This window comes from Pimephales promelas, chromosome 23 (genome assembly GCF_988280905.1).
Source record: "Pimephales promelas chromosome 23, fPimPro1.hap1.1, whole genome shotgun sequence".
Lineage (NCBI taxonomy): Eukaryota > Metazoa > Chordata > Actinopteri > Cypriniformes > Leuciscidae > Pimephales > Pimephales promelas.
The window spans coordinates 12,507,918-12,532,194 of record NC_142791.1 but is presented as its reverse complement, the minus strand read 5'-3'; the positions used below and the strand labels follow the sequence as shown (position 1 = coordinate 12,532,194).

General features: G+C 37.4%; 1 protein-coding gene across 2 annotated transcripts in view; it reads right to left on the bottom strand.

The window, feature by feature from the left end:
* Positions 1-24,181, bottom strand: part of itga2.2 (integrin, alpha 2 (CD49B, alpha 2 subunit of VLA-2 receptor), tandem duplicate 2) — a 61,291-nt gene extending 37,110 nt beyond the window's left edge. The window contains exons 1-4 of one of the 2 annotated variants that reach the window (XM_089126173.1): positions 23,455-24,181; positions 19,328-19,451; positions 16,799-16,908; positions 16,525-16,625 (exon numbers count right to left, since the gene is read on the bottom strand). In XM_089126173.1, the coding sequence (XP_088982299.1) occupies positions 16,525-16,625; positions 16,799-16,908; positions 19,328-19,451; positions 23,455-23,515 (396 nt within the window). In that variant the 5' untranslated portion in view covers positions 23,516-24,181. The remainder of the gene's footprint in view (positions 1-16,524; positions 16,626-16,798; positions 16,909-19,327; positions 19,452-23,454) is intronic. The other variant, XM_039675442.2, reaches the window with a different exon arrangement.
* Positions 24,182-24,277: the final 96 nt, after the last annotated feature.

The following is a 24,277-nucleotide window of genomic DNA, read 5'->3' as shown; positions in this document are numbered from 1 at the left end:
TATCGAAACTCAAAAATTCAACCCGAAAAAAAAAACGACAGTGGTACCCCTTACGTTTTTTTTTTTTTGGGCGAAAAATTAAGTTTCTCCAATCTTCTCAAAACTCTGGATTATGATAAAGGGCCATGAGACTTAGACCTGAGTGCAAAAATGGAGGCTCTGGACCCTTCCAGAGCTGAGATATCGAAACTCAAAAATTCAACCCGAAAAAAAAACGACAGTGGTACCCCTTACGTTTTTTTTTTTGGGCGAAAAATTACGTTTCTCCAATCTTCTCAAAACTCTGGATTATGATAAAGGGCCATGAGACTTAGACCTGAGTGCAAAAATGGAGGCTCTGGACCCTTCCAGAGCTGAGATATCGAAACTCAAAAATTCAACCCGAAAAAAAAAACGACAGTGGTACCCCTTATGTTTTTTTTTTTTGGGCGAAAAATTAAGTTTCTCCAATCTTTTCAAAACTCTGGATTATGATAAAGGGCCATGAGACTTAGACCTGAGTGCAAAAATGGAGGCTCTAGACCCTTCCAGAGCTGAGATATCGAAACTCAAAAATTCAACCCGAAAAAAAAAACGACAGTGGTACCCCTTACGTTTTTTTTTTTGGGCGAAAAATTAAGTTTCTCCAATCTTCTCAAAACTCTGGATTATGATAAAGGGCTATAAGACTTAGACCTGAGTGCAAAAATGGAGGCTCTAGACCCTTCCAGAGCTGAGATATCGAAACTCAAATATTCAACCCGAAAAAAAAAACGACAGTGGTACCCCTTACGTTTTTTTTTTTTGGGCGAAAAATTAAGTTTCTCCAATCTTCTCAAAACTCTGGATTATGATAAAGGGCTATAAGACTTAGACCTGAGTGCAAAAATGGAGGCTCTAGACCCTTCCAGAGCTGAGATATCGAAACTCAAAAATTCAACCCGAAAAAAAAACGACAGTGGTACCCCTTACGTTTTTTTTTTTGGGCGAAAAATTAAGTTTCTCCAATCTTCTCAAAACTCTGGATTATAATAAAGGGCTATGAGACTTAGACCTGAGTGCAAAAATGGAGGCTCTAGACCCTTCCAGAGCTGAGATATCGAAACTCAAAAATTCAACCGGAAAAAAAAAAAACGACAGTGGTACCCCTTACGTTTTTTTTTTGGGCGAAAAATTAAGTTTCTCCAATCTTCTCAAAACTCTGGATTATGATAAAGGGCCATGAGACTCAAACCTGAGTGCAAAAATGGAGGCTCTAGCCCCTTCCAGAGCAGAGATATAGAAACTCAAAAATTCAACCCGAAAAAAAAAACGACAGTGGTACCCCTTACGTTTTTTTTTGGGCGAAAAATTAAGTTTCTCCAATCTTCTCAAAACTCTGGATTATGATAAAGGGCCATGAGACTTAGACCTGAGTGCAAAAATGGAGGCTCTAGCTCTTTCCAGAGCAGAGATATCGAAACTCAAAAATTCGGCCCGAAAAAAAAAAACGACAGTGGTACCCCTTACGTTTTTTTTTGGGCGAAAAATTAAGTTTCTCCAATCTTCTCAAAACTCTGGATTATGATAAAGGGCCATGAGACTTAGACCTGAGTGCAACAATGGAGGCTCTAGACCCTCCCAGAACTGAGATATCGAAACTCAAAAATTCAACCCGAAAAAAAAAACGACAGTGGTACCCCTTACGTTTTTTTTTTGGGGCGAAAATTTAAGTTTCTCCAATCTTCTCAAAACTCTGGATTATGATAAAGGGCCATGAGACTTAGACCTGAGTGCAAAATCGGAGGCTCTAGACCCTTCCAGAGCTGAGATATCGAAACTCAAAAATTCAACCCCCCCAAAAAAAAACGACAGTGGTACCCCTTACGTTTTTTTTTTTTGGGCGAAAAATTAAGTTTCTCCAATCTTCTCAAAACTCTGGATTATGATAAAGGGCTATGAGACTTAGACCTGAGTGCAAAAATGGAGGCTCTAGACCCTTCCAGAACTGAGATATCGAAACTCAAAAATTCAACCCGAAAAAAAAAACGACAGTGGTACCCCTTTCGTTGTTTTTTTTTGGGCGAAAAATTACGTTTCTCCAATCTTCTCAAAAATCTGGATTCTGATAGAGGGCCATGAGACTTAGACCTGAGTGCAAAAATGGAGGCTCTAGACCCTTCCAGAGCTGAGATATCGAAACTCAAAAATTCAACCCGTAAAAAAAAAAAAACGACAGTGGTACCACTTACGTTTTTTTTTTTGGGCGAAAAATTAAGTTTCTCCAATCTTCTCAAAACTCTGGATTATGATAAAGGGCCATGAGACTTAGACCTGAGTGCAAAAATGGAGGCTCTGGACCCTTCCAGAGCTGAGATATCGAAACTCAAAAATTCAACCCGAAAAAAAAAACGACAGTGGTACCCCTTACGTTTTTTTTTTTTGGGCGAAAAATTAAGTTTCTCCAATCTTCTCAAAACTCTGGATTATGATAAAGGGCCATGAGACTTAGACCTGAGTGCAAAAATGGAGGCTCTGGACCCTTCCAGAGCTGAGATATCGAAACTCAAAAATTCAACCCGAAAAAAAAACGACAGTGGTACCCCTTACGTTTTTTTTTTTTGGGCGAAAAATTAAGTTTCTCCAATCTTCTCAAAACTCTGGATTATGATAAAGGGCCATAAGACTTAGACCTGAGTGCAAAAATGGAGGCTCTGGACCCTTCCAGAGCTGAGATATCGAAACTCAAAAATTCAACCCGAAAAAAAAACGACAGTGGTACCCCTTATGTTTTTTTTTTTTTGGGCGAAAAATTAAGTTTCTCCAATCTTTTCAAAACTCTGGATTATGATAAAGGGCCATGAGACTTAGACCTGAGTGCAAAAATGGAGGCTCTAGACCCTTCCAGAGCTGAGATATCGAAACTCAAAAATTCAACCCGAAAAAAAAAACGACAGTGGTACCCCTTACGTTTTTTTTTTTTGGGCGAAAAATTAAGTTTCTCCAATCTTCTCAAAACTCTGGATTATGATAAAGGGCTATAAGACTTAGACCTGAGTGCAAAAATGGAGGCTCTAGACCCTTCCAGAGCTGAGATATCGAAACTCAAAAATTCAACCCGAAAAAAAAAACGACAGTGGTACCCCTTACGTTTTTTTTTCGGGCGAAAAATTAAGTTTCTCCAATCTTCTCAAAACTCTGGATTATTATAAAGGGTCATGAGACTTAGACCTGAGTGCAAAAATTGAGGCTCTAGCCCCTTCCAGAGCTGAGATATCGAAACTCAAAAATTCGGCCCAAAAAAAAAAACGACAGTGGTACCCCTTACGTTTTTTTTTTTTTTGGGCGAAAAATTAAGTTTCTCCAATCTTCTCAAAACTCTGGTTTATGATAAAGGGCTATAATACTTAGACCTGAGTGCAAAAATGGAGGCTCTAGACCCTTCCAGAGCTGAGATATCGAAACTCAAAAATTCAACCCGAAAAAAAAACGACAGTGGTACCCCTTACGTTTTTTTTTTTTGGGCGAAAAATTAAGTTTCTCCAATCTTCTCAAAACTCTGGATTATAATAAAGGGCTATGAGACTTAGACCTGAGTGCAAAAATGGAGGCTCTAGACCCTTCCAGAGCTGAGATATCGAAACTCAAAAATTCAACCCGAAAAAAAAAAAACGACAGTGGTACCCCTTACGTTTTTTTTTTTGGGCGAAAAATTAAGTTTCTCCAATCTTCTCAAAACTCTGGATTATGATAAAGGGCTATGAAACTTAGACCTGAGTGCAAAAATGGAGGCTCTAGCCCCTTCCAGAGCAGAGATATCGAAACTCAAAAATTCAACCCGAAAAAAAAACGACAGTGGTACCCCTTACGGTTTTTTTTTTGGGCGAAAAATTAAGTTTCTCCAATCTTCTCAAAACTCTGGATTATGATAAAGGGCTATAAGACTTAGACCTGAGTGCAAAAATGGAGGCTCTAGACCCTTCCAGAGCTGAGATATCGAAACTCAAAAATTCAACCCGAAAAAAAAACGACAGTGGTACCCCTTACGTTTTTTTTTTTGGGCGAAAAATTAAGTTTCTCCAATCTTCTCAAAACTCTGGATTATAAAAAAGGGCTATGAGACTTAGACCTGAGTGCAAAAATGGAGGCTCTAGACCCTTCCAGAGCTGAGATATCGAAACTCAAAAATTCAACCCGAAAAAAAAACGACAGTGGTACCCCTTACGTTTTTTTTTTTGGGCGAAAAATTAAGTTTCTCCAATCTTCTCAAAACTCTGGATTATAATAAAGGGCTATGAGACTTAGACCTGAGTGCAAAAATGGAGGCTCTAGCCCCTTCCAGAGCTGAGATATCGAAACTCAAAAATTCAACCCGAAAAAAAAACGACAGTGGTACCCCTTACGTTTTTTTTTTTGGGCGAAAAATTAAGTTTCTCCAATCTTCTCAAAACTCTGGATTATGATAAAGGGCTATGAAACTTAGACCTGAGTGCAAAAATGGAGGCTCTAGCCCCTTCCAGAGCAGAGATATCGAAACTCAAAAATTCAACCCGAAAAAAAAACGACAGTGGTACCCCTTACGTTTTTTTTTTTGGGCGAAAAATTAAGTTTCTCCAATCTTCTCAAAACTCTGGATTATGATAAAGGGCTATAAGACTTAGACCTGAGTGCAAAAATGGAGGCTCTAGACCCTTCCAGAGCTGAGATATCGAAACTCAAAAATTCAACCCGAAAAAAAAAACGACAGTGGTACCCCTTACGTTTTTTTTTTTGGGCGAAAAATTAAGTTTCTCCAATCTTCTCAAAACTCTGGATTATAATAAAGGGCTATGAGACTTAGACCTGAGTGCAAAAATGGAGGCTCTAGACCCTTCCAGACCTGAGATATCGAAACTCAAAAATTCGACCCGAAAAAAAAACGACAGTGGTACCCCTTACGTTTTTTTTTTTTGGGCGAAAAATTAAGTTTCTCCAATCTTCTCAAAACTCTGGATTATGATAAAGGGCTATGAGACTTAGACCTGAGTGCAAAAATGGAGGCTCTAGCCCCTTCCAGAGCTGAGATATCGAAACTCAAAAATTAAACCCGAAAAAAAAACGACAGTGGTACCCCTTACGTTTTTTTTTTTTGGGCGAAAAATTAAGTTTCTCCAATCTTCTCAAAACTCTGGATTATGATAAAGGGCTATGAGACTTAGACCTGAGTGCAAAAATGGAGGCTCTAGACCCTTCCAGAGCTGAGATATCGAAACTCAAAAATTCAACCCGAAAAAAAAAACGACAGTGGTACCCCTTACGTTTTTTTTTTTTGGGCGAAAAATTAAGTTTCTCCAATCTTCTCAAAACTCTGGATTATAAAAAAGGGCTATGAGACTTAGACCTGAGTGCAAAAATGGAGGCTCTAGACCCTTCCAGTGCTGAGATATCGAAACTCAAAAATTCAACCCGAAAAAAAAAACGACAGTGGTACCCCTTACTTTTTTTTTTTTTGGGCGAAAAATTAAGTTTCTCCAATCTTCTCAAAACTCTGGATTATGATAAAGGGCTATGAGACTTAGACCTGAGTGCAAAAATGGAGGCTCTAGCCCCTTCCAGAGCTGAGATATCGAAACTCAAAAATTAAACCCGAAAAAAAAACGACAGTGGTACCCCTTACGTTTTTTTTTTGGGCGAAAAATTAAATTTCTCCAATCTTCTCAAAACTCTGGATTATGATAAAGGGCTATGAGACTTAGACCTGAGTGCAAAAATGGAGGCTCTAGACCCTTCCAGAGCTGAGATATCGAAACTCAAAAATTCAACCCGAAAAAAAAAAAACGACAGTGGTACCCCTTACGTTTTTTTTTTTTGGGCGAAAAATTAAGTTTCTCCAATCTTCTCAAAACTCTGGATTATAATAAAGGGCTATGAGACTTAGACCTGAGTGCAAAAATGGAGGCTCTAGACCCTTCCAGAGCTGAGATATCGAAACTCAAAAATTCAACCCGAAAAAAAAAAAACGACAGTGGTACCCCTTACGTTTTTTTTTTTTGGGCGAAAAATTAAGTTTCTCCAATCTTCTCAAAACTCTGGATTATAATAAAGGGCTATGAGACTTAGACCTGAGTGCAAAAATGGAGGCTCTAGCCCCTTCCAGAGCTGAGATATCGAAACTCAAAAATTCAACCCGAAAAAAAAACGACAGTGGTACCCCTTACGTTTTTTTTTTTTGGGCGAAAAATTAAGTTTCTCCAATCTTCTCAAAACTCTGGATTATGATAAAGGGCTATGAGACTTAGACCTGAGTGCAAAAATGGAGGCTCTAGCCTCTTCCAGAGCTGAGATATCGAAACTCAAAAATTCAACCCGAAAAAAAAACGACAGTGGTACCCCTTACGTTTTTTTTTTTTGGGCGAAAAATTAAGTTTCTCCAATCTTCTCAAAACTCTGGATTATGATAAAGGGCCATGAGACTTAGACCTGAGTGCAAAAATGGAGGCTCTAGCCCCTTCCAGAGCTGAGATATCGAAACTCAAAAATTCAACCCGAAAAAAAAAAAAAAAACGACAGTGGTACCCCTTACGTTTTTTTTTTTTTTGGGCGAAAAATTAAGTTTCTCCAATCTTCTCAAAACTCTGGATTATGATAAAGGGCCATGAGACTTAGACCTGAGTGCAAAAATGGAGGCTCTGGACCCTTCCAGAGCTGAGATATCGAAACTCAAAAATTCAACCCGAAAAAAAAACGACAGTGGTACCCCTTACGTTTTTTTTTTTGGGCGAAAAATTACGTTTCTCCAATCTTCTCAAAACTCTGGATTATGATAAAGGGCCATGAGACTTAGACCTGAGTGCAAAAATGGAGGCTCTGGACCCTTCCAGAGCTGAGATATCGAAACTCAAAAATTCAACCCGAAAAAAAAAACGACAGTGGTACCCCTTATGTTTTTTTTTTTTGGGCGAAAAATTAAGTTTCTCCAATCTTTTCAAAACTCTGGATTATGATAAAGGGCCATGAGACTTAGACCTGAGTGCAAAAATGGAGGCTCTAGACCCTTCCAGAGCTGAGATATCGAAACTCAAAAATTCAACCCGAAAAAAAAAACGACAGTGGTACCCCTTACGTTTTTTTTTTTGGGCGAAAAATTAAGTTTCTCCAATCTTCTCAAAACTCTGGATTATGATAAAGGGCTATAAGACTTAGACCTGAGTGCAAAAATGGAGGCTCTAGACCCTTCCAGAGCTGAGATATCGAAACTCAAATATTCAACCCGAAAAAAAAAACGACAGTGGTACCCCTTACGTTTTTTTTTTTTGGGCGAAAAATTAAGTTTCTCCAATCTTCTCAAAACTCTGGATTATGATAAAGGGCTATAAGACTTAGACCTGAGTGCAAAAATGGAGGCTCTAGACCCTTCCAGAGCTGAGATATCGAAACTCAAAAATTCAACCCGAAAAAAAAACGACAGTGGTACCCCTTACGTTTTTTTTTTTGGGCGAAAAATTAAGTTTCTCCAATCTTCTCAAAACTCTGGATTATAATAAAGGGCTATGAGACTTAGACCTGAGTGCAAAAATGGAGGCTCTAGACCCTTCCAGAGCTGAGATATCGAAACTCAAAAATTCAACCGGAAAAAAAAAAACGACAGTGGTACCCCTTACGTTTTTTTTTTGGGCGAAAAATTAAGTTTCTCCAATCTTCTCAAAACTCTGGATTATGATAAAGGGCCATGAGACTCAAACCTGAGTGCAAAAATGGAGGCTCTAGCCCCTTCCAGAGCAGAGATATAGAAACTCAAAAATTCAACCCGAAAAAAAAAACGACAGTGGTACCCCTTACGTTTTTTTTTGGGCGAAAAATTAAGTTTCTCCAATCTTCTCAAAACTCTGGATTATGATAAAGGGCCATGAGACTTAGACCTGAGTGCAAAAATGGAGGCTCTAGCTCTTTCCAGAGCAGAGATATCGAAACTCAAAAATTCGGCCCGAAAAAAAAAAACGACAGTGGTACCCCTTACGTTTTTTTTTGGGCGAAAAATTAAGTTTCTCCAATCTTCTCAAAACTCTGGATTATGATAAAGGGCCATGAGACTTAGACCTGAGTGCAAAAATGGAGGCTCTAGACCCTCCCAGAACTGAGATATCGAAACTCAAAAATTCAACCCGAAAAAAAAAACGACAGTGGTACCCCTTACGTTTTTTTTTTGGGGCGAAAATTTAAGTTTCTCCAATCTTCTCAAAACTCTGGATTATGATAAAGGGCCATGAGACTTAGACCTGAGTGCAAAATCGGAGGCTCTAGACCCTTCCAGAGCTGAGATATCGAAACTCAAAAATTCAACCCCCCCAAAAAAAAACGACAGTGGTACCCCTTACGTTTTTTTTTTTTGGGCGAAAAATTAAGTTTCTCCAATCTTCTCAAAACTCTGGATTATGATAAAGGGCTATGAGACTTAGACCTGAGTGCAAAAATGGAGGCTCTAGACCCTTCCAGAACTGAGATATCGAAACTCAAAAATTCAACCCGAAAAAAAAAACGACAGTGGTACCCCTTTCGTTGTTTTTTTTTGGGCGAAAAATTACGTTTCTCCAATCTTCTCAAAAATCTGGATTCTGATAGAGGGCCATGAGACTTAGACCTGAGTGCAAAAATGGAGGCTCTAGACCCTTCCAGAGCTGAGATATCGAAACTCAAAAATTCAACCCGTAAAAAAAAAAAAACGACAGTGGTACCACTTACGTTTTTTTTTTTGGGCGAAAAATTAAGTTTCTCCAATCTTCTCAAAACTCTGGATTATGATAAAGGGCCATGAGACTTAGACCTGAGTGCAAAAATGGAGGCTCTGGACCCTTCCAGAGCTGAGATATCGAAACTCAAAAATTCAACCCGAAAAAAAAAACGACAGTGGTACCCCTTACGTTTTTTTTTTTTGGGCGAAAAATTAAGTTTCTCCAATCTTCTCAAAACTCTGGATTATGATAAAGGGCCATGAGACTTAGACCTGAGTGCAAAAATGGAGGCTCTGGACCCTTCCAGAGCTGAGATATCGAAACTCAAAAATTCAACCCGAAAAAAAAACGACAGTGGTACCCCTTACGTTTTTTTTTTTTGGGCGAAAAATTAAGTTTCTCCAATCTTCTCAAAACTCTGGATTATGATAAAGGGCCATAAGACTTAGACCTGAGTGCAAAAATGGAGGCTCTGGACCCTTCCAGAGCTGAGATATCGAAACTCAAAAATTCAACCCGAAAAAAAAACGACAGTGGTACCCCTTATGTTTTTTTTTTTTTGGGCGAAAAATTAAGTTTCTCCAATCTTTTCAAAACTCTGGATTATGATAAAGGGCCATGAGACTTAGACCTGAGTGCAAAAATGGAGGCTCTAGACCCTTCCAGAGCTGAGATATCGAAACTCAAAAATTCAACCCGAAAAAAAAAACGACAGTGGTACCCCTTACGTTTTTTTTTTTTGGGCGAAAAATTAAGTTTCTCCAATCTTCTCAAAACTCTGGATTATGATAAAGGGCTATAAGACTTAGACCTGAGTGCAAAAATGGAGGCTCTAGACCCTTCCAGAGCTGAGATATCGAAACTCAAAAATTCAACCCGAAAAAAAAAACGACAGTGGTACCCCTTACGTTTTTTTTTCGGGCGAAAAATTAAGTTTCTCCAATCTTCTCAAAACTCTGGATTATTATAAAGGGTCATGAGACTTAGACCTGAGTGCAAAAATTGAGGCTCTAGCCCCTTCCAGAGCTGAGATATCGAAACTCAAAAATTCGGCCCAAAAAAAAAAACGACAGTGGTACCCCTTACGTTTTTTTTTTTTTTGGGCGAAAAATTAAGTTTCTCCAATCTTCTCAAAACTCTGGTTTATGATAAAGGGCTATAATACTTAGACCTGAGTGCAAAAATGGAGGCTCTAGACCCTTCCAGAGCTGAGATATCGAAACTCAAAAATTCAACCCGAAAAAAAAACGACAGTGGTACCCCTTACGTTTTTTTTTTTTGGGCGAAAAATTAAGTTTCTCCAATCTTCTCAAAACTCTGGATTATAATAAAGGGCTATGAGACTTAGACCTGAGTGCAAAAATGGAGGCTCTAGACCCTTCCAGAGCTGAGATATCGAAACTCAAAAATTCAACCCGAAAAAAAAAAAACGACAGTGGTACCCCTTACGTTTTTTTTTTTGGGCGAAAAATTAAGTTTCTCCAATCTTCTCAAAACTCTGGATTATGATAAAGGGCTATGAAACTTAGACCTGAGTGCAAAAATGGAGGCTCTAGCCCCTTCCAGAGCAGAGATATCGAAACTCAAAAATTCAACCCGAAAAAAAAACGACAGTGGTACCCCTTACGGTTTTTTTTTTGGGCGAAAAATTAAGTTTCTCCAATCTTCTCAAAACTCTGGATTATGATAAAGGGCTATAAGACTTAGACCTGAGTGCAAAAATGGAGGCTCTAGACCCTTCCAGAGCTGAGATATCGAAACTCAAAAATTCAACCCGAAAAAAAAACGACAGTGGTACCCCTTACGTTTTTTTTTTTGGGCGAAAAATTAAGTTTCTCCAATCTTCTCAAAACTCTGGATTATAAAAAAGGGCTATGAGACTTAGACCTGAGTGCAAAAATGGAGGCTCTAGACCCTTCCAGAGCTGAGATATCGAAACTCAAAAATTCAACCCGAAAAAAAAACGACAGTGGTACCCCTTACGTTTTTTTTTTTGGGCGAAAAATTAAGTTTCTCCAATCTTCTCAAAACTCTGGATTATAATAAAGGGCTATGAGACTTAGACCTGAGTGCAAAAATGGAGGCTCTAGCCCCTTCCAGAGCTGAGATATCGAAACTCAAAAATTCAACCCGAAAAAAAAACGACAGTGGTACCCCTTACGTTTTTTTTTTTGGGCGAAAAATTAAGTTTCTCCAATCTTCTCAAAACTCTGGATTATGATAAAGGGCTATGAAACTTAGACCTGAGTGCAAAAATGGAGGCTCTAGCCCCTTCCAGAGCAGAGATATCGAAACTCAAAAATTCAACCCGAAAAAAAAACGACAGTGGTACCCCTTACGTTTTTTTTTTTGGGCGAAAAATTAAGTTTCTCCAATCTTCTCAAAACTCTGGATTATGATAAAGGGCTATAAGACTTAGACCTGAGTGCAAAAATGGAGGCTCTAGACCCTTCCAGAGCTGAGATATCGAAACTCAAAAATTCAACCCGAAAAAAAAAACGACAGTGGTACCCCTTACGTTTTTTTTTTTGGGCGAAAAATTAAGTTTCTCCAATCTTCTCAAAACTCTGGATTATAATAAAGGGCTATGAGACTTAGACCTGAGTGCAAAAATGGAGGCTCTAGACCCTTCCAGACCTGAGATATCGAAACTCAAAAATTCGACCCGAAAAAAAAACGACAGTGGTACCCCTTACGTTTTTTTTTTTTGGGCGAAAAATTAAGTTTCTCCAATCTTCTCAAAACTCTGGATTATGATAAAGGGCTATGAGACTTAGACCTGAGTGCAAAAATGGAGGCTCTAGCCCCTTCCAGAGCTGAGATATCGAAACTCAAAAATTAAACCCGAAAAAAAAACGACAGTGGTACCCCTTACGTTTTTTTTTTTTGGGCGAAAAATTAAGTTTCTCCAATCTTCTCAAAACTCTGGATTATGATAAAGGGCTATGAGACTTAGACCTGAGTGCAAAAATGGAGGCTCTAGACCCTTCCAGAGCTGAGATATCGAAACTCAAAAATTCAACCCGAAAAAAAAAACGACAGTGGTACCCCTTACGTTTTTTTTTTTTGGGCGAAAAATTAAGTTTCTCCAATCTTCTCAAAACTCTGGATTATAAAAAAGGGCTATGAGACTTAGACCTGAGTGCAAAAATGGAGGCTCTAGACCCTTCCAGTGCTGAGATATCGAAACTCAAAAATTCAACCCGAAAAAAAAAACGACAGTGGTACCCCTTACTTTTTTTTTTTTTGGGCGAAAAATTAAGTTTCTCCAATCTTCTCAAAACTCTGGATTATGATAAAGGGCTATGAGACTTAGACCTGAGTGCAAAAATGGAGGCTCTAGCCCCTTCCAGAGCTGAGATATCGAAACTCAAAAATTAAACCCGAAAAAAAAACGACAGTGGTACCCCTTACGTTTTTTTTTTGGGCGAAAAATTAAATTTCTCCAATCTTCTCAAAACTCTGGATTATGATAAAGGGCTATGAGACTTAGACCTGAGTGCAAAAATGGAGGCTCTAGACCCTTCCAGAGCTGAGATATCGAAACTCAAAAATTCAACCCGAAAAAAAAAAAACGACAGTGGTACCCCTTACGTTTTTTTTTTTTGGGCGAAAAATTAAGTTTCTCCAATCTTCTCAAAACTCTGGATTATAATAAAGGGCTATGAGACTTAGACCTGAGTGCAAAAATGGAGGCTCTAGACCCTTCCAGAGCTGAGATATCGAAACTCAAAAATTCAACCCGAAAAAAAAAAAAACGACAGTGGTACCCCTTACGTTTTTTTTTTTTGGGCGAAAAATTAAGTTTCTCCAATCTTCTCAAAACTCTGGATTATAATAAAGGGCTATGAGACTTAGACCTGAGTGCAAAAATGGAGGCTCTAGCCCCTTCCAGAGCTGAGATATCGAAACTCAAAAATTCAACCCGAAAAAAAAACGACAGTGGTACCCCTTACGTTTTTTTTTTTTGGGCGAAAAATTAAGTTTCTCCAATCTTCTCAAAACTCTGGATTATGATAAAGGGCTATGAGACTTAGACCTGAGTGCAAAAATGGAGGCTCTAGCCTCTTCCAGAGCTGAGATATCGAAACTCAAAAATTCAACCCGAAAAAAAAACGACAGTGGTACCCCTTACGTTTTTTTTTTTTGGGCGAAAAATTAAGTTTCTCCAATCTTCTCAAAACTCTGGATTATGATAAAGGGCCATGAGACTTAGACCTGAGTGCAAAAATGGAGGCTCTAGCCCCTTCCAGAGCTGAGATATCGAAACTCAAAAATTCAACCCGAAAAAAAAACGACAGTGGTACCCCTTACGTTTTTTTTTTTTGGGCGAAAAATTAAGTTTCTCCAATCTTCTCAAAACTCTGGATTATAATAAAGGGCTATGAGACTTAGACCTGAGTGCAAAAATGGAGGCTCTAGCCCCTTCCAGAGCTGAGATATCGAAACTCAAAAATTCAACCCGAAAAAAAAACGACAGTGGTACCCCTTACGTTTTTTTTTTTGGGCGAAAAATTAAGTTTCTCCAATCTTCTCAAAACTCTGGATTATGATAAAGGGCTATGAAACTTAGACCTGAGTGCAAAAATGGAGGCTCTAGCCCCTTCCAGAGCAGAGATATCGAAACTCAAAAATTCAACCCGAAAAAAAAACGACAGTGGTACCCCTTACGTTTTTTTTTTTGGGCGAAAAATTAAGTTTCTCCAATCTTCTCAAAACTCTGGATTATAATAAAGGGCTATGAGACTTAGACCTGAGTGCAAAAATGGAGGCTCTAGACCCTTCCAGAGCTGAGATATCGAAACTCAAAAATTCAACCCGAAAAAAAAAAAAACGACAGTGGTACCCCTTACGTTTTTTTTTTTTGGGCGAAAAATTAAGTTTCTCCAATCTTCTCAAAACTCTGGATTATAATAAAGGGCTATGAGACTTAGACCTGAGTGCAAAAATGGAGGCTCTAGCCCCTTCCAGAGCTGAGATATCGAAACTCAAAAATTCAACCCGAAAAAAAAACGACAGTGGTACCCCTTACGTTTTTTTTTTTTGGGCGAAAAATTAAGTATCTCCAATCTTCTCAAAACTCTGGATTATGATAAAGGGCTATGAGACTTAGACCTGAGTGCAAAAATGGAGGCTCTAGCCTCTTCCAGAGCTGAGATATCGAAACTCAAAAATTCAACCCGAAAAAAAAAAGACAGTGGTACCCCTTACGTTTTTTTTTTTTGGGCGAAAAATTAAGTTTCTCCAATCTTCTCAAAACTCTGGATTATGATAAAGGGCCATGAGACTTAGACCTGAGTGCAAAAATGGAGGCTCTAGCCCCTTCCAGAGCTGAGATATCGAAACTCAAAAATTCAACCCGAAAAAAAAAACGACAGTGGTACCCCTTACGTTTTTTTTTTTGGGCGAAAAATTAAGTTTCTCCAATCTTCTCAAAACTCTGGATTATGATAAAGGGCCATGAGACTTAGGGCCAATCCCAATTCTACCCCTTACCCCTTCCCCTTCCCCTAGCCCTACCCCTTCGCCTTCCCCTTGACCCTTGAAACAGAGTGGCAATGCGTAGGGGTGAAAATATTCCCCTAAGAAATGGGACACCACTACGCCTCCGTTAAACGTCATTATAAGTCGTCGCTAGCGCCTACGTCACAGGAGATGCGCCGATGTTTATCACAACTTCCAAGATCCCGTCGACAGCTGCTGTTATCTCAGTCGCGTGGGTTACAGCTATTTTCTTGCATCTTGTGAAGTTCGCAGGAAACAACGGAGACGACGAAAATATGTTGCGGGACTATCGTTAGCAAACTACAGTAAATTTAGCGATTTTTTTTTTCTTTTTTTTTTTTACAAACGTTTCTGTGAAGAAACTGACCGTAAATATGAACACAATATTGAATGTAAGGGCCAATCCCAATTCTACCCCTTACCCCTTCACTTTCCCCTTCCCCTCCGTTTTGCGCGTCCACGTGAAGGGGTAGGGCTGTCCCAATTCTCTTTTGGTTGGAGGGGGAGGGCTAGGGGGAAGGGCCAGATAGCCCTTCAAACGAAGATTTTTCGGGAGCACACTTCAAACGAAGGGGTATGAGAAGTGTCACTGCTAACCCAGGGCTGGCTGCCCAAGCGACAAAGGAGACCCATAAATTTAAGTATTTGTGGCTTTAATAAGTATTGCAACGACAAATAATGATTTGCTTTATGTTACATTCAATATTGTGTTCTTTACGGTCAGTTTCTTCACAGAAACGTTTGTAAAAAAAAAAAAAAATCGCTAAAATTACTGTAGTTTGCTAACGATAGTCCCACAACATATTTTCGTCGTCTCCGTTGTTTCTTGCGAACTTCACAAGATAAATGCAAGAAAATAGCTGTAACCCACGCGACTGAGATAACTGCAGCTGTCGACGGGATCTTGGAAGTTGTGATAAACATCGGCGCATCTCCTGTGACGTAGGCGCTAGCGACGACTTATGATGACGTTTAACGGAGGCGTAGTGGTGTCCCATTTCTTAGGGGAATATTTTCACCCCTACGTATTGCCACTCTGTTTCAAGGGTCAAGGGGAAGGCGAAGGGGTAGGGCTAGGGGAAAGTGAAGGGGTAAGGGGTAGAATTGGGATTGGCCCTAAGTCTCATAGCCCTTTATTATAATCCAGAGTTTTGAGAAGATTGGAGAAACTTAATTTTTCGCCCAAAAAAAAAAAACGTAAGGGGTACCACTGTCGTTTTTTTTTTTCGGGCGACAAATTAAGTTTCTCCAATCTTCTCAAAACTCTGGATTCTGATAGAGGGCCATGAGACTTTGACCTGAGTGCAAAAATGGAGGCTCTAGACCCTTCCAGAGCTGAGATATCGAAACTCAAAAATTCGACCCGAAAAAAAAACGACAGTGGTACCCCTTACGTTTTTTTTTGGGCGAAAAATTAAGTTTCTCCAATCTTCTCAAAACTCTGGATTATGATAAAGGGCTATGAGACTTAGACCTGAGTGCAAAAATGGAGGCTCTAGACCCTTCCAGAGCTGAGATATCGAAACTCAAAAATTCAACCCAAAAAAAAAAACGACAGTGGTACCCCTTACGTTTTTTTTTTTTTGGGCGAAAAATTAAGTTTCTCCAATCTTATCAAAACTCTGGATTATGATAAATGGCTATGAGACTTATAATAGAAAATCTATGTAAAATGTATGTACAAACCTTTATCATTTCTGCAAAATTACATTAAATTACATTAAATGGCTTCTCAATTTACAGAAATTTCAAAGTGAAAGTCTCAGGGACTGGCGCATTCAGTTTTATCTAAAAACAGATGAACGTGAATCTGACAACGCTGGTTGTTGTAGGATATGGCGACAGTTCGGGAAAGGAAATTCGCTACAAGGTTAATGCTCTATTGAGTTTGAAAATAACATTCATAGTGTCAATTAAAGCAAACGTGAGATTAGAACACATTTGCTGAAGCAACAATGGCATTTCATCTTATCTTTGAGCTCTCTTATCGTGAGTCCTGTTTGACGTATCTCAAGTGTGATGTTCCAGGTGAGTTACCGAGCAAGTTACCACATAAGAAAAGCCACAAATGGAGATGACTATGAGAAGCAAAAGTCAAAATCTATTAGTTTACAAAATCATCCTTTTTTGACATCATAATATAGTAGCCTATACAATTGCAGAAAAAGACGTCTTTATTAACTGATAATCTGCCCCTGTAATCATAATTTGTGTACAGTTTTTACTGCCTCTAGTGTTCATTTCTGCAAGAAAATACATTGCATTGTAGGCTATGTATAGCCTAGGTAGCCTACGTTTTTGCATTTTTGTAGAGGCAAGCTTATCCAATGAGCCAGCAATGCACCAGTCTTACCATAAACCCGCTGTTTTTGGTCGTTGGAGTTAGAGTAAGACCTAGACTCATGTTGATGTTGATGTTGTTGTTGTTGGCGATTTTTGGCATATCGACTGAATCTGAGGGCATATTAAACATGGTGACATCTTCATCTTTTACTTCATAATATTTCTTGAATACTTATCAAAATCCAAGAATTTGCTTTTGAGCTTCACAGCATTAGAAATTGCTCTATGAACAGATAACACTTTTTGCTGTATCTCACTGGGAATGATGGGAAATGTTAGCTTACTCTGAAGGTTAAGTGCCTGACAGCTGGTGCCAGGTTTGTTAGGCTCACACTTATAGATTTCTCCCTTCCGATTCTGATTGTATCCCTTCCACGGAGAACCCACGAGGAGCCTGAGGAACAGTTTTAGGTGTTAATTTAGTTCTGCTGTCCTGAAGTACAGGTTCAGGTGAGTTTGCAGGAACACATAGCAGTTTTTAAGGATATTCAAGACATGATTGCAGAAACAGATTTAATGAACAGTAGCCCAGTAGGGTGTGTTTCTGAAGATTACATGTGTAGGTGCACTGAACATCCAATATATAATCTAAGCACACCTACTAAATTACACAGAATATCACTGCTAGATCACCATAATGTGATAAGGTGCTCTGCCCAGACTATACACAGCATTCCTCAAACACTGACACACAAACTCACTCACTTCCTATCCTGAGACAGAAAAGACAGTGTCTTGTTAAACAGACACATTGCACAACTGCAAATATATGTATGTACTGTAAATATTTATAAACAATTCAACACACACACATATACATATGAAGAGTTCAGATGCAAAAGCCCCTAAATGCCATTTGAAATTTTCTTCTTTAATGATGATTTTTTTATCAAACTTGTATATTTAAGTTAGTTAAGCAATTTCACTTGTTATTTAAGATTTAAGGTTTATCTACCTCAATTAATAGTCACAAAAAAAAAATAAAAAAAAAATGAGAGAAGTAATAGGATTCTAAATAAGGAAAGTTCAGGGGTTTTTAGAAACTGATGTTTAATATTCAAAGTACATCTGAATAGATGCAACAGACTGCGTAATAATGACTCATTGTCTATGGAAATGTCTTTTAGGGGTCTCTTATGTGTTTGGGAGGCCAAACCTGATCAGTCAGACGGAGCTAATGCTGGACTCACAGTGAGAACGATGACATCAGCAGCATTCACAAAAGCATGAGCCATCTAACAAACATGATGTCACCAAAATCGCCCAATGCAGCAGCCCACGCTTGAGCAGGAAGTGCCTCATCTGACCCGTTGCACAACACGGGGAGCGTTAAGAAATACTCCCATAAAGCTTGTCTAGACGGTGAAGGCCATATGCGAACACAATGACATGCTTTATGACCAGAACAAATGATACAGTGACACTGCAGTCAGTATAGTGTTAGCAAATGTTTAGGGAAGTTGTGCACAGTTTGGATGAAACTTTTATTTGTGATTTAGAGGAAAAGTTGTAGTACCAACAATTGTGTGACTCATTGCAGTTGTTTTAGATCATGTTGGTAGCTATTATCTGTGAATGAGGAAACCCATTTCCCTGCCGATTCTAAAGAATTATTGCGATCTCCCGGATGCAGGCAAATTTAATGAGCACAGGAAGTGTGTGTGTGTGTGTGTGTGTGTTGTGTATTGAGTGGAGTGAAACCAGGGGAAAAGAGCTATCAGCTATCAGAGTGTGTGTGCAAGTGTACATGCATACATCAGGGCAGCAGAAATGGTCCTATGATTTCCGCAATGTGGAAAATGGGGAATCTACTTGGATGAAACTTTTGGATGAATAAATTCAAAACTAGGGCTTTTGAAGTAAATCTCTCCTGTGCTTGCATGAATTGTTTATTTTTCATTTGATTATATTTTAAAAGCTGTTTTAAGTTGTTAATTGTTATGTCTTTATTTGATTACCATAGTTGATAATTCAATCCTGAATCCAGAAAAATGTCAAATTCACAATTTCTGAAAAAATAAAACATTTCAGAGCTCAATTATTGTAAAATGTCAATAAGTTATTGTTACATTTTTAAGAATTCAATTGATTAGACGTGGATTTTGATTATTGAAATGTAATTAAACCAATAAAAAATTAATCCAGAAAAATATAACTGTTAAACACAGATTTTCACAGTTGTTGAGAAATCGTATACGTTTTTGAGGACTAAAATTTCATTTAAGACCAGAAAAATTAAAATGGAAAAAAAAAAATGAAATCCATAAATCGTTGAAAAAAGGTTTCACAATTAATTACATGTTTTTTTAAGTCCAGAAAAAAACTGAGTGCAGAAATAAACAAAACAGAATTTTAATCAAAATAAAAAATAAAATAAACGGAATTTGTGTAATTTTTTTTGTGTGTGAAAATGTTGATAAATTGTATAAGTTTCACGATTTAAATTAATTATGCTTTTTGATAAAAAAAATTCCATTTAAGTAAAAAAAAAAAAAAAAACTGATCCCAGAAGAAGAAGAAAAAAAAATGAATTTGGAAAATAAATAAATAAATAAAAAGGAATTTGAGAAAAAAAATAATCAGAATGTATAGGGCCCTAAGCATGTCACAGGCCTGTTGCGGTCACGTGACTTCCCTTTAAATCTAATATAACTTGAGAAGTGGGATATAGTTTAACGTGTTAGAATATAAAACCTTCCTTCTGTAGAGTAGAGTGTTCTGAAAATAAAGAGTATTGCTCTATTCTCAAATAAAACTAAAACTACAAATTAAAGAAATAGCACGCAATTCCCATTGTATTTTACAAATCTTACCATTTTCCTTGACCGTTGCTGAACTGTTGTACAGAGTAACCAAACTGTTCTTCTGCTGACCCTGAGAGGATCTTAGCTCCAGAAGTCCGCACATTAAAACCCTGAGAGTTATTGATGCTGAAACCTGTAGAGACATGCACAAATCAGCCCTTTGTCTTAACAAATACACATTATACCAACAACATATCTGGTCTGACACGCTGCATTATACTGCCAGGGTCTGTATGATGCATGTCTAACCCCATCCATCTTGTCATCTGATTATTGATTCATTTGCCCCACCTGTCCTCAATCTTGACCTGCTTTGTTTACTCTCAGTCTCCCTGTGTTTGTAGTCCTTTGCTGGTTCGTCATATTTACACCATCATGTGTAGTCAAATCATCCCCCTCAGGGTCAAAGCAAGTAGCCTATCCTCTGAAACTGAAACTTTGAAAACTTTGAAAACTGAATCTCTGAAACTTTTTTTTTTTTTTTTTTAAATATGTATGTGATATAGACATGCCACAGCATGAATGTGAACCCATGAGTGATTGTGCAGGAAAACTTTGATGTGGGGATTCTTGGAGATACAGTAGTAAACAATATTTAGTCATAAACACAGATAACCCTCTCTGTGTTTTGCAAGCACATTATGGGTCAGTGACATGAGTGTGGTCATATGAATAAATCAGTTCATTTACATGTTATGATTTTTAGGTTGCATTTTTTGCAAATAATATAGGAATTACTTAAGGAAATAAGAGTATCAAATCTTTTTAATAAAGCTTTATGTCCTCAAGAAAACATGAATGTACATTTTAACCAAAATGAAGTTTTTTATGTGTGAATTGCATTAAGAAAAGAGCATCATGTCGTTGACTCTTATACCTTTTCTGATTGACATTTCAATTGTTTGCAGGTCCCATTGTTGAAAAATTGTGAGACGTTTTTGAAAATGTAGAAATTTTAATTCCTTTGCACCTAACTGATACTATGTTGAATAAAAACATATAAATTAAAAGATAGATTTTGACTTCATGTTGATTTAGAGCTTCATGTAGAAACATGCCTGAACAGGGTTTATCTCTGATGACTCAACTTGTGTTCTCAAAGCTCCCCGCGCATCTGCATCTTAATCCTGGCCGTCTCAGTATATATTATCATTTTAATCTGCAGTTCGGTAAAAAGGGATAAAGCGCTAAAAATATGCCTGAGCCGCGACACAGTTCATAACACCATGGATGAAGGAACATATAGGCCTAGTATCTCCTCTTACAGAGTTCTCCATTCATTACTTATAGAGTCAATCACACAAAGAGAGCCTTTAAACAGTGTGTGCGGACTTGAAACGAGACAGAGGACGAATTAAGCATGAACATGGGGCGAAGACAAAAAAAAGAGAGGTCAGACGGGGGGTTAAAGAGAGAGAGAGAGAGAGAGAGAGAGAGAGAGAGAGAGAGAGAGAGAGAGAGAGAGAGAGAGAGAAAGAGAATGTGTTTCCAGTCCAGTGCCCACACTGATCTTTGACACCATTCGGACAATGACTTCGACAAGCATCCTGTTCCTACACCATTTTAACCACAATGTTTTGAACTTTGTGTGGGTTCATGTGGGATGATTACTATATTAATCTGGATTAAACAAACATACTAATTACAACGATCCCATGAAAAAGAACCATTTATATATATTTACCACTATGGTAAGTGGAATGGAAAGGTTCCATGGATGTTAAACACTCAATAGGGAACCACTGATGCCAAGGACCTTGAGTGTATGTTCATGACATGTTGTAATTAGTGTAAATTTGAGATTGTGACTAAAGCAGTGTCCACTCCTGTGTAGGAAGCACCGATTAATTACCTGATTCAGTTCAAATTAATTGTTAGCATAGCATGTTTGCATATGAAATTTGACATTATTTAGCACGCAAAGGCAAAAAAAAAAAAAATAAAATAAAACTAATGTGCACTGCATTTACATTAGCACTTTTGCTGATTGAATAAAATATTAAGCTACCATAACAACACATAGCCAGCCAATCACAAGCTGACCAAAGGCTCTTACATCGTGTCAGACGAGAAAATAAATATACATCGTGACGCAACGAAATAAATGAAAAACATGTTAACTTTTAAACTCAATGAGAACAAACAAGTGTATTCAATCTAATGACAAAGATTATTTCTGTCACCTAGTGTGTGGTTTTAATAATGTTAAATTGTTGTAGGCTAATATATAGGAATTTGATAGAGATACTCTACGCCCACATGATTTTCTGATTGGCTTCAACTTCAAACTTCAACACAACATAAACTTGTAAATGTTGAATAACTTAACATCAAACACTAAAAGGTCTTTCTCTTTACTCAAAAACTCAAACACTCAATTTTAATATTTGCACTCGAGTTTCAGCAAAGCATGATGGGAACTAAAAATCAACTGAATGCCAACAAAAATTATTTGTGTAATCCCAACTCTCAGAAAAAAAAAAAAGATTGTTAAAGGGTTAGTTCACCCCAAAATGAAAATTCTGTCAGACATTGGTTCAACTCCAGAACACAAATTAAGATAATTTTTATTTAATCAGGAGGAAGCTTAGTGTGACTATTTTTTTATGACCCTTTAACATCACCTCCTTGATTTTTTGTGTGTTCATAGGTAATACAACAAAAGCCACCAAGTTTTATCGCCCTCCGATGAAGCAAAAAAATGAAACAATTCAAAACGCTAACGGTTTCAGTCATTTTTGACGGATGATTCCCCGAAGGTTTGAGATTTAAGTCCACTCGTTGCTCCCACACCATTCATGTGACACTTGTCCAACTTTTCTGTTTGAGGTATGTACACAATTTCCTGTGAAAATCATCTTGGTTTTAAATATAAACACTTATAATAGGCTTACCAGTTAATCAGGGTATAAGACAAAAACATGTTTTACAAGATGGATTCAATTGATGGTGAATTGTCTCATTATTTAAATGTTGTTCATTTTGAACACAAGTTACAAAGTGCACCTTTAAAATATGACGTCGCCTGTTACACAGTGAATAGACATTTAGAAGTTTATTTTAAAATGCAAAGTATTGAAAATCTAAATAAAGCTCTGTAAGCATTTTCATTTTTTCAACACTGTAACTGTGTCCCATTTGGTACTAAAAAGTTCTGCATACCCTTGCGGTCTTCATGCCAAATTGAACACTTGGGTTATATACAGGAAATACGTCATGTAAGTAGATATGGGTCAAGTGCACAGACCGCAGTTGTAGGAAGGAACATTTCATTTTTCATTTTTGAATGTATGAGACATTCAAAATGATTGAAAAATGACAAATGAAATGCTATTTGTTCAGTTTAGTTAAATGTCTACTTTTTCTTAAGCAGTCAACATGTTAATTTTTCATTTTGTACAGTAAAAAAAAAAAACTGAATAAAAACTGAATACTGCATTAAATTTTTTTCTAATAAACATTTTGTACTTGCTAGACCTGGAGAACAGGGCTAATAGCAAAATAATAAAACATTTAAAACACACACACACACACACACACGCACACACACACACACACACACACACACACATATATATATATATATATATATATAAATATATATGAAGAGTTCAGATGCAAAAGCCTCTAAATGCCATTTGAAATTTTGTTCTTTAATGATGATTTTTATCAAACTTGCATATTTCAGTTCAGTAATTTCCCTTTAATAACAATTAATAGGTAATTATCATTGCCATTTAAGTGAAATCACTGAACTTGAATATACAAGTTTGATAAAAATGATCATTCTAGAAGAAAATTTCAAATGGCACTTAGAGGCTTTTGCATCTGAACTCTTCATATATATATATATATATATATATATATATACACACACACAGAAATGCACTTTTTTGAAAAAAAAAAACCCTTTAAAATAAGAAAAAGAAAAGTCACTTAAATTACCCTTTTGTTTAAAGGTCAACATCTTTGATGAAATGCCAAACTGCATATAGTTTACATGTACATCATACAGTGCAGATCAAAAATAGACAAATATCTGTTCCTCACAGACCCAAGAGTTTTATCAGCCTGTTGTCATTCAATTTTGGCCGAATTAATAAAAAAAAACTAGCATGTTTGCATAAGTTACTTACACAGAACAGTGAGAAGTACCTGCAGCATGTTCATTTTTAAGTCCACAGTGATATCCAGCATCAACGTGAGCTCTCCAGTGTATCTGCATCTAGTTCAGTGTGAGTGCGTGTGTGTGAAACAGTGCTAGGAATGAGAGGCTGCTCAAAGCAGAGCCGGTGAAGTGAAGACCAGTTCCACCTCTCTGGATGTAATTTGGTCATAATGTGTTCAACCACTCCATAACCCCACCCATATAACTCTATCCCTCCTCCAGAGGTGGAGCTGGAGGTCAAGCTCAACCCATGACGTCCAGATAGCTGGAGCAGGACATCATTTAGCATTATTAAATCATTCCATTCTTAAGTTCTGTTACACTATTCATTTTAATTTTAGATTTTATTTTGAGGTCATACAAGTGAGGGTGAGCTTCTTGCATGATCTCCCTGTCATCGACAACAAGTGTTTTGCAGGCTTCTTTAATTCGAAGCAAGAGTGCAAAAAAAACAAAAAAAGCCCATGTTGACACATTAAAACACATTAAAACACAACCATGTATGGTAAAAGCAGGGTAAAAGTATACTGAAGAGGTTGACCTCCATTGCGACATAGTGTGTGACAATATGATGAAAAGCTTTTTCTGAAAGCTGTTGGCGCACACAGTTTTTTGAATTAAAAAGTGAATTGTTAAATGTGCAAAAACAGAAAATACAGCTGTGATTAAAGGCTGTATAACCGACAAATATTTCACAGACAAATATTTTTTTTTTATAGGCTATATTTTCTTTTTTTTTTTTTTTTAAATTAGGTACAATAATAATTCACAAACATAAATTAAAGTTTACT